Below are 11,147 nucleotides of genomic sequence, written 5' to 3' on the forward strand. Positions count from 1 at the left end.
CATCTGTATTACTAGGCTTATTTAGATCTTGCAGCCCCCTGTATGAAAGGGGATGTTGAGTATTTTGATTAAATATTTTCAGACATTTAGATTTAATTTGAGATTGTATTACTATAATTTAATACGTACGTATAGTAAACCCCAAAGTCAAAACCTTTTTGATGATGATAACTTATATAGTGATAATTGGTGCTTTTATATGTTTGTATAGCATGATTTACAAATTAATAAATTGACAGATTAAAGATTGTAAATACTGCTGTACTTCTTTATGAAGTTGATACTGAATTTCTATTGTACCTAACATGCATTACTGGTATTTTTATGACCATTACAATGTAATTTAATTATGAATTTAGTGTTTAATTTTATTAACAAACGAAACTTTTATGGGCCTGATATGGGAAACTAAAGAAACTTTAAAAGACCACAGACAAGCGTTATATGGTTTAGATTCTTATTTGTAATGAAACCACTGTTTTATCAACATGCAAACTCATATATTATATGCAACTTATCAATATCAGTAAAAACATAGAACCAAAAACCATACATATACCCTTATGGAATTATATGCACTTTGTTTTTAGTATACACAAATAAATCTGAAATTGTTTTTTATATAGTTGAAAGAAAAAGCTTTCCTTTGACACAACTGAATACAGCCCAAATCTCTGCCTGTCACTGATGTTTTAACATTTAGATTGCTGCATTACAACGCCGTCTGTTTGTATCGATGGTGTTCAAGTACTTCTTACACAACTTCGCATGTTAAAATTAGCCAAAATCTTTTGACTACCGGTAATCATTGTCAAGTATGACAAAAAGAAGAATATTTTTGTTTAACTTAATTTAACGTTTTGGTTAATTGATAAAATTAATAAAAAGTTGTTTCAGATTCGCAATTTTTCATTTTAGTAATGATATTATTGAGGAAATAGTTATACTGACCACTAACATGCTCTTCAATATCCATTCAATATATAATCCATTATATGCATATTTTGACGATTTGAAAACCTGAAAATTATAAAGCGTCGTGCGACGCGAAACGATTGAATAATTTGGAAAGTTCTGTTGTTGTAGTTATATTTTGGGAAACAACGAGGATTGCTTATATAGGTAAAAAATACATCCGCTCTATGCATGAGCATGGATGGTCGAGTGGTCTATGCGGGAGACTTCTTACTCCAGCAGGGGTCAGTAGTTTGAGCCCTTTTGAGGGTTACTTTTTTCCTTTTTTAAAATTGTATTCTCTTTTTTTTTAATGGGGATTTTTTGGTCAAATGGTTAATTTTATCAATATAAAGCATTTAATGACATGCTTCAATACATGCCAAAGTCTGTTAAACGGCCCCTTTAAGTGGTTTAACTTTTTTTATTGATACAACTGTTGAGTACAAGTAACAATGCAATAAGTTAATTGGGAGATAATATTATACTTTAGCATAACAAATAATTATCAAGTATTAAAAAATACAATAGATATAACTGCAACATTGCGGTTGGTTCAATACCTATGTACATTTCAAAATTAATTCGTTTAAACAATACATAATTAATTATGTTTTCCATCATGAAATAGTAAGTTGGATTGATATATTATCAGTAGAGACTGAATAATACGTTCTATAATATTTTAATAGTGTATTCAGATTAATTGCTGAATGCTATTATTTCAGTTCACACTTACGTTGGAAATTCATCACTTTCATGCACAGACAACGTCTTGGAGAACGAACCATCATCATCATTATAACCTGCCATGACAATTATGCACATTTGAAGGATACCAAATTGGAATCTAAAACAAAAAAGTATGCAATAATTGATGTCCTTAAATTTCAACAGACTTATGAAATATGCATTTTGTAAAATAAAACTACCTTGTGTGCAGGGTTAACTATGAGGGAATGTGAGTCCACCTTTCCATGAAAACTTATGAGAAAGCCAAATATATGATATAAAAAATGTACAAACACTGAACTTTGTCAATCGTAAACAATCTGGCACCTGCGTTTAACGACTCAGATAAGTTTTTAAATATTGATTACCGGTATGCATTTACATGATTGCTACCACGGTAAAATGAATGTCAGTTATACATCATGTGCGTAAGGATAATGAAGAATAAGTATTGTAATATGTACAAACCTTTCAAATTTTCGGACGAAATCATCGCAAAAACCAGCCGAAATTTTGAACACCTGTTAATATTTTTCTCACTGATGCCACATCAGTTCTTTACTTACGATCTATCCGTTGCTATGGTAATTTGAGTAAAACTGCCATTATTTGCAAGTTCGCAATAAGGTGATCTTTCTCCCAAGATGTTCATATCTGTATAAAAAAGATTAATATTTAATCGTATTTCTTTATAAAAAAAGAAACAAATATGAATATGATATTATAATAACCTGACATTTTATTTTGTATAATTTTTGGTACAATAGCATGTAATACATAATTATGACATTTTAAACGTTCGCTTGCCCATTCCGTTAAGTGACCCCGTTTTAGTGAGTCTTGTATAAAATTGCTTATTAAGTTGTTAGTAGCCACGCTTTTAGTAAGTTTTAGTAAGCCATGTCTACAGTGACCCAACTTTCAGTTGTCATGCTTACGGTGACCCAGGTAACAGTAACTTCTGCTGAATGGCAACCAAAACATGAAATGCTGTCATGTTAGGGTATCGACAGTTCTAGCGTAATCAATAGAATACATTAGTTAATAATTCTCTGACTTTCACGCAGTAAACCTTTAGCCTTTGTATGTTATCAGCGTTGAGTATTGTTTGGACCCTATGCTGCCGTTTTTATGTTTTCAAACGACAGGCCGAACTTATGTCAAAATGGTAATTATTATAATTATACTTATTTACTACCCAGGTTAAGCAAGCAAACATCCAAGTATGTGAAGATTAATTGATTATTGAAAAAGTGAGCTTCTCTGATATTCCCTGAGAACCAAAATTATAAATCATGCGCCCCCTCTCAAGTACATTGAGATGTAAGTAACTTAAAGATTGTATCAGATGATTGAATGCAATATCTTGCGATCAAAGAATGTATTAAATTTAAATCACTGTCAATAAAGTCAGTTATGCAAAACGTCAAACTTAAGGAGACAGTCACTAACAATTCGGTCATCTTGATATATACATATGTGAACTGAACTGATAAATCTTATATCTGGAGTAATATGTATGTCAAAATATCAGATGAAACGGGAAAGTATCGCATTTTGGTCTAACGCAATTTCGGTATTCAACCCCTTATTGCGTTTCCTTTTTGAATGACACCAAACTCCGTTTCACATGTTAATTTGATTGAAAGTTATGACGATGATAATGGTGGTGGTGGGGTGGTGGTGGTGGTGATGATGATGATGATGATGATGATGTTGTTGTTGATGATGATGATGATGATGATGATGATGATGATGATGATGATGATGATGATGATGATGATGATGATGATGATGATGATGATGATGATGATGATGATGATAATGATAATGATAATAATGATAATGATGATGATGATGAACATGATGATAATGAATATGATGATGATGATAATGAATATATATATATATATATATATATATATATATATTATGATGATGATGATGATGATGACGATGATGATGCTGCTGCTGATGATGATGATGAGGAAGAGGAGGAAGAGGATGAGAAGGAGAAGGAGGAGGAAGAAGAAGAAAAAAAGAAGAGAAAGAATATGATGATGATAATGATGATGATGATGATGATGATGATGATGATGATGATGATGATGATGATGATGATGATGATGATGATGATGATGATGATGATGATGATAACAACGATGACGATGATGATGATGAGGAGGAGGAGGATGATGATGATGATGAGGAGGAGGAGGAGGAGGATGAAGAGGAGGAGGAGGAGAAGAAGGGGGAGGAGGAGGGAGATGGGGAGGAGGAGGGGGGTGGGGGAGGAGGAGGAGGAGGAGTATGTTGGTAACGTTTTAACTTCTGATAGCCCAAGCTTCTAAAAAAGCGTACCAACACATCAGAACCTTTAAAAATCATACGCTAGCAAGTCCCCTAGTTCTTAAAAAGCAATTTTACATGCCCTCATTTAATTTGGATCCGTTGCACTTTTATAAACATGATAGATCCACTTCACAAGCTCGACCTGTTCTACCGTAATGTTTAATGCGTTTTTAATTCTCGTTTTTGATGATGTCATTAATGAATGGTTGAATGGTTAAACGTTCAACTTATCTCATTTTTGAAGAAAAACACATTAAATACCACTTATGTAAAATGCAATAAAAACGAACATTTTATATCAAACATTATACGCACGTAAACATATATGTGGAATTGGTAAACATGCTTAATAATAAGATTAATTTCAGTAAAAAAGTTTACATCTTCAATAAACTGTTGAAATATAAATAAACAAAATCAAGAATGGCGAATATGTTTATAATGTTTATTAATACACAGCTGCCAATCAAGTTTTATGTTCATTCGATTTTTGATGCAGAAATTTTAGATAACTGCATGTATAACACGAAAACATTTTTTATGACCGAATTTCTTTGCAAGTAAGTGTTTTTTTTCCAATTCTGATAAATAGATGGTATGATACTTATGTCTATACTTCGTTGCTTATAAGACATTCACCGTTCATTGTGTGCAAGTTCGAAAATCTTACCTTGCTACGCCTACATGTGATATATATGTCACGCGTCTTTGATTACTATGTCACATGTCATAGATTGATACAGGCATCTATACAAATAATATTGTTTGTATCGGTCCCCGATTGATATGGTTTAATTGAGCAAAATACCTACACATTGTTTTATCCACTTACGCGACGATGATTTATACCGACCGTGTATTCAGGTTTAATTTTCGATAAGTGTTACTTCATTCCGCCATATTCGAACATTCAATTTTTATTATAAAATATAAAGAATCATATGTTGCAGAGATATTACGATTGAAATTAAACACCCTTGTTTAAGTAGGCAATAACTCGTATACAGCTAAAAGGGTCCAAAAATCAGTTTCACTTATCAACATGCCTTTGTTGGATATATAAATGGAAATAAGTTTTGTCTTGACAAAGCTTTGGAAGCGATCTCCTTATATAAAAGAGCATCATCCACAAATTTGATTCATATTTACATAAGCCTTAAACAGTATTCGGTTACATAAAAGTAACTTAAGCATTAAACAAAAATACTTGAAAGGGTGGAGTAAAAGCTTTAACCGGACCCGGCTGATAACATTAAGACAAAATTGCGTCATGTACAACCACATATAGCGATACGTGCTAGTCATAATAAATGTGTGAGTTCATGGTCGTGGTTATATAAACAGTTAACCCGCAAAACAAATTTTAGTTTACGTAATTACTTTGAATGCATCAATAACATCTGACACGCACTATTGAGGTTAGAGATTTCACGTCCTGGTCAGCTGAATAGCAGCAAAATATTTCGGGTTATGCAAAGCACCTGTTAACGTGTAATTTTTTGTTAAAAAATAAACAAGAACACCGATTTTGAAGACATCATCCAAATTTGCTCAGCATATCATGCTGGTCAATATTTTGTCTGAACAGTTTAAGCACTCCAGCATACAATACTTGCGCAGTGAAGCGAGGTTGTTGCTCTCGATACGCAATATTAATGAAAATTTGTGCCAATTCATTTCCGAACCCCTTAATGCATGACTAAGTGTTATGAGAACGAAATATGAAATATCACGCGCGCGCAAACAAACACCGCGTTGGCATTGACGGCTGGCATTGAGGCGGCTGGTGTAGGGTCAATTATCTGGGGACCAATGTGGTAGTCGGGTAGGACCCAGAGTCTCACAAAGCCACATGATTTGTTATCAGCTTTAATCTGTTGAAGAGACTTTTCCATCGGAATCAACTCCAACTTGCATCTTGCCTGACCCACCATCAACTCAAAAGGTATAGTGTGGAGAATAGGATACAACTCAATGATCTTGTTTCTCAGGTCAGACTGTGTCCCACTAGTCGGAAGGGAGATGGTGGTGTCCGGTCGCCTACCCGGACCTTTGGTTAACAACTCTGTGTGATTCACCGTTGCTGTTGATGTGTAGAGAGGGTGCTCAAGCGCACAGGACTTGAACCTCACAATGGTGGATCTTCGTTTGTCACCTGTGGGTTGTCGTCGGATCGGGGCCTTCCTTGGTCGTGCGAGTGTCACAGATCTGTGAGGTCTCACTAGAGTGGGAAGCGTAGATATAAGCTCTTGTCCATGTTGAACCAAGGCCTGATGGCTGAAGTCAGACACCTGACTCATGGCAGTACTCAGGTGTCTTCTGAACAGATCGGCTGAAATATATTACAAGAACTTATAGGAACAATTCCTTTATTGAACTATTTAATGAACAAGCAAGTACTGAAAATACCTGAAAGATTGTTTCTGTATATTCTTAATTGTCAAAAATAGCAAAAGCCATGACTCCTTAAACAGGACTGACCATAGATCCGACAAGCCCTTACCTGCTTAAAGATGTGTGCTAAAAATAAGTTGTTTTTTTTTTCATATTATTTAACCTAGTGATCTTTGGTGGTTTTGATCCAATATAACCTGAAATTAAAACTTGTTTATTTCAAGATATACATTTTTACTAAACTTCATATAGAAGCAAAAATTTGGCAACTACAGGGTTAACAATGTTTGTCTATGATTTAACCTAGTTGCACAGTTTTTGATATTACATGACCCATATTCAAACTCTACTTGGTAAAGTGCCATTTTTGAACAAGGGGCATAATTCATATAACATTTGTAAAGGACTTCTAGGAAATACTTCACACAAAATATCTAAGCTCTGTGTTTTGTAGATTCTAACAAGAAGATTTTAAAAGTGTTTTCCTATCTAAGTGTTTGTAAAAGAAGTGACCCCGTGGAGGGGCTGTTTTTGACCCCAGGAGCATTATTTATATAACTTTTATTGAAGACCATTAGAAAATAATACATACCAAATATCTAAGCTCTGGCTCTTGCAGTCTCTGACAAGAAGATTTTAAAAGTTTATTAAAATTTATTTTTAGCTCCTGTGACCTACTTATGCATCAGACCCGAACAAATTATATAACTTTTATAGAGGACCAATCAGCAGCAATCATTCTGTGAGGTTTGGTCAGAATCAATCAAGTAGTTTAGGAGGAGAAAATGTTGATGACGACGGACAACTGACGACGGACATAAGGGATCCTAAAAGCTCACCTTGTCACTACGTGATAGGTGAGCTAAAACTCGAAAACTTTTTTCCTTCAAATGAAACTGTTCAAATTTGTTTGCATATTGGTATTTAAATTAGAGATGGCAACGAATATCCGAATATCCGAATATTCGGCCACGGACCGAATATTCGGATACTGTTTTTCGAATCGAATATTCGGAAGAAAATAAAAAAAATCGAGTAATTTCAAAGACGTTGTATTTGTGAAATTTGCTTCAAACATTGTAAAAAAAGTTGTTCCTCGTGTCATAATGTTTATTCCGGTAGGCGCGATAATGCGTCGCTATGGTGATGACCGGTCATAAATCCCGCTAATTGCCTAACAAAGACAGTCACTTTGTGTCAAAATTATGATAGGTGCAAATCGCGTCGGCAATCAAAACACCGACCTGCACTTGATCCAACGACTCGAATTACATTTAAAATTATCAAAGATTAAATGAGTAAAAGAAAAGCCAACTTGGTGTAAAAACAAGTATGGCAATTAAAACACCGACCCGTCTTGGTCTAATAACTCGAATTACATTTAAAATGATCACAGATTAAATGAGTAAAAGAAGAGCCGCCTTGGTGTGAAAAAAAGATCGTACGGTTATGATCACGTTGTCGAATCAAAAAAGCTTTTAGAAAATAATTTACTCAACCTCTAATAAGTATTTGCGTATCGTATGGTCCAAACTTTAATTAATTACTCAATATTCAATCAGGTATTATACTTAAATAAACGTTTTTGCTATTTCGCCCTCATTTAATTGAAAATATATTAATGTCAACGCAAAATGCCAATTACGCCTTCCGCTGCTTTGAAGTATTTCACGAGATCATCCGAGAAGAAGTCGCCAATACGAGTGACTTTTAAGCGTGGCAACTTTAAAAGACTGACTGTGTAGTCTGTTAAACAGGTTCAATTTGTGTTGTGGCTATGTAAATTATTCGTTTAAGTTCAGCTTAAATTATATTTAGATCTAACTGTTTTGTCATGTAATTATTTTGTCGTCATGTAAATATTATGTTTCTCGTTCTATTGTTGATGTACAATATTAAAAGTTAAAAAAAAAGTTTTTGTCATCCAATTTTAACAACAAAAAGTAATCAACAAAATCAGCTTCGAATTAGCGACGGCAACGCTGTGTCAATATTTAGTCACTTCCGGTGAACTTCCGGTAAAAACGAAAGTAAAATTCATGGAGTAATGGTACGGTAAACAAATTTGATTTTTTTTCCAACAGATGTTGACCGAATATCCGAATATTCGTTCGGAAGGGTGACCGAATATTCGAATACCAAAATCGGTATTTGTTGCCATCCCTAATTTAAATAAAATCGACCCATTTTAAATCTTTAAAAAGCGTAATCTATTTTAACTTTAATAATTTGAGTGAAACTGTTGTTTGTGCAAACACTGGATAAGGGGTGTCTGTATCTTTGAAATTTAGCGTATTTCTCACAATAATATCTCAAATGTTACCTGTCAATCTAAATTCTGATGTTGTTGGTGGGTTTTTTTTGCACACATTTTGTTAAAAAAAATATGTTATATCAGCCTTTTTTAACGTTTACAAATTTGCTGCTTGCCCATTCTATGAAAATGACGCACGAAAGTTTTAGTTAGTCATGATTACACTGACGCATGCTCAGTGGGTAACACTAGCATTGACCCAATTTTAAGTGAGTCAGTCTTACATTGACCCAAGTCTCAGCAAGTCGTGAGTACATTTACCCACATTTTACTATGTCATTCTTACAGTGGCCCATGTTCCAGTAAGTCATGCTTAAAGTGACGCACAGGAGTTATAAATTCTATCCATGAAGCTAATCTAATAGCTAAATAAAAAAAAATACCCCTGAATAGTATAAAGACTACACTACAGGAATGAAACGCAGCAGACACCGGACCCGCCCATTTTCCAGTAAACAAGGGAAATTACTGGAAAAACAGGGTACCCTACATCGACCCATGGTATAATAATCAAAAGGCTGGTGAAAGACACTACGAACACTGCTAACCGTGAACTACCTTCCTCTTTATTCACAATTATTCAACACTTTCCGCTCATCGTCGGATCCATTGCGTGTTGTTGTTGTTTTTTAGGCTAGATTGCACTCTACCGGTACGCAGATGTTTGCCACTATCGACAAAGCGGGGATTTGGGGGCGGTAGCTCCCGATACTTAGGAAATATATAGGATAAAAAGGATTATTAAGTGTTGCGTAAGGTGTTAGGTATTGGGCGCTTAGCAACGATACATTTATACGCTTTTCCATTCTTTTTTACGTACCGGTAACGTGCAATCGTCCCGTTTTTTTATTCACTGCGAATCTGCCATGTACTTTCACTTCGATAACAAAAACAACAAGAAATATATTCTTTATTTTATATGTTATAATAAATATTCCTATAAATTAATAGAATGTGTTTGTTTTTATTTGTCAGTTATTTAAAATGTTTATTTTTATTCGAAGATGTTGTTGTTGATGTTGTATTGACGTAAACAAAAGACACGTAAACCAATGATCATGAAGCGGGAAATTTGAAAATTGGAAAATTTCTTAACGAGTGGTATTTTATCATGGCCAGTCATATAAGCATAGCGATATGGTATGTTTTCTATGTGTTTTATGTAAAGTTAGGTGTAAAACTGACCACTTCTGTGTGACACACAAAGATATGCCATAATTGGATCACACTCTATGACTTAATTCCGGGGGGGGGGGGGCGGGGGATCGAGAATGGCCACCTTTTTTAGCGCTCCCAGGTATATGAATAGCTTCCTTTTCAGACAAGAGAGGCCTCATTTTCTTATATGGGTGCCTGATTTTCACATTTGGCATACGTATGAATCGCCCAACTTTCGGACTCTGACTGGCTGCGACCTTGGTAGTCTACTAGAACCACCGACCTTCCGCCGCTAGTCACATGGATGTCTTCATAGACCACTTCGGCTTGGCACATATTACTTGACTGTATTAACTTACCTTATGATTTGTCACGAATTTGATGATAAGTGACTGGGAAATGATATAGTTATTTTTATGTCATTATTAGAGTCGTGTTCTGAGAAAACTGGGCGTACTGTCTGTGCATAAAGTGTCGTCCTATATTATCAGGGACGACTCTTTCCGCTTTTATGACATTTTTCGTTCAAATAATGTCTCTTCTAAGCAAACATCCAATTTAGGCAGAAAGTGTCGTCCCTGATTAGCCTGTGCGGACTGCACAGGCTAATCTGGGACGACACTTTACGCACATTCATTATGCCAAGTTTTCTCAGAACATGACTCATTTGTTTAGTGGCATAGCGCGGACTATTCGGAAAATATTCGTGGATACGAAAAAAAATGAGTACAAAAAAATGTGGGTACGAAAAAAATTTGGTTACAAGAAAAAAATGGGGTAAAAAAAATGGGTACGAGAAATTTTGGGTACGAAAAAAAAATGGGAGGTACGGGGAAGTAGCACCCATGGGGAACTTGACCCATTTAGCGAAACTGGTAGGCGGGTTACATTCTCGATCAAATATAACAAGAAATATCTTTAAAAAGATATTCGACGTGTATTTTCTGTACAACTTATCTTAAAAAACGTTCTGTTACAATTAAACGTTTGTGGGTTATGACATTACGTTACGTAGCAGATATATTCAAAACTTGACATGCGCTTTAATTACACCATGCTTTTTAATTTCACGTGTATATCATACCAAACTATATATTTCGTTGTTTCCTTTCCTAAGTTAATGATGTTATGTGTACGGACGTGATTTCACATGCCCATGAGCATGAACATGTAATTTTTCTCTGTTGATTATTGTTTTTTCTCTAATTCAATAAGCTTATGCATGTTTATTCGTTAAGTAAGG

General features: G+C 34.7%; 1 protein-coding gene across 2 annotated transcripts; it reads right to left on the bottom strand.

The window, feature by feature from the left end:
• Positions 1 to 4,604: 4,604 nt before the first annotated feature.
• LOC127835049 (uncharacterized) lies at positions 4,605 to 9,398 on the bottom strand. Of its 2 annotated transcripts, none has more exons than XM_052361287.1 (2): positions 9,305 to 9,398; positions 4,605 to 6,370 (listed from the first exon to the last, which is right to left on the bottom strand). In XM_052361287.1, the coding sequence occupies exon 2, from the start codon at positions 6,336 to 6,338 to the stop codon at positions 5,745 to 5,747; it is 594 nt and encodes a 197-aa protein (XP_052217247.1). In that variant the 5' UTR covers positions 6,339 to 6,370; positions 9,305 to 9,398; the 3' UTR covers positions 4,605 to 5,744. The 2 variants fall into 2 exon arrangements, with proteins under 2 accessions (XP_052217247.1, XP_052217255.1); XM_052361295.1 differs by having other exon boundaries at positions 9,295 to 9,370.
• Between the last annotated feature and the right edge of the window lie 1,749 nt (positions 9,399 to 11,147).

This window comes from Dreissena polymorpha, chromosome 1 (assembly GCF_020536995.1).
Source record: "Dreissena polymorpha isolate Duluth1 chromosome 1, UMN_Dpol_1.0, whole genome shotgun sequence".
In the NCBI taxonomy this organism is placed as follows: Eukaryota; Metazoa; Mollusca; class Bivalvia; order Myida; family Dreissenidae; genus Dreissena; species Dreissena polymorpha.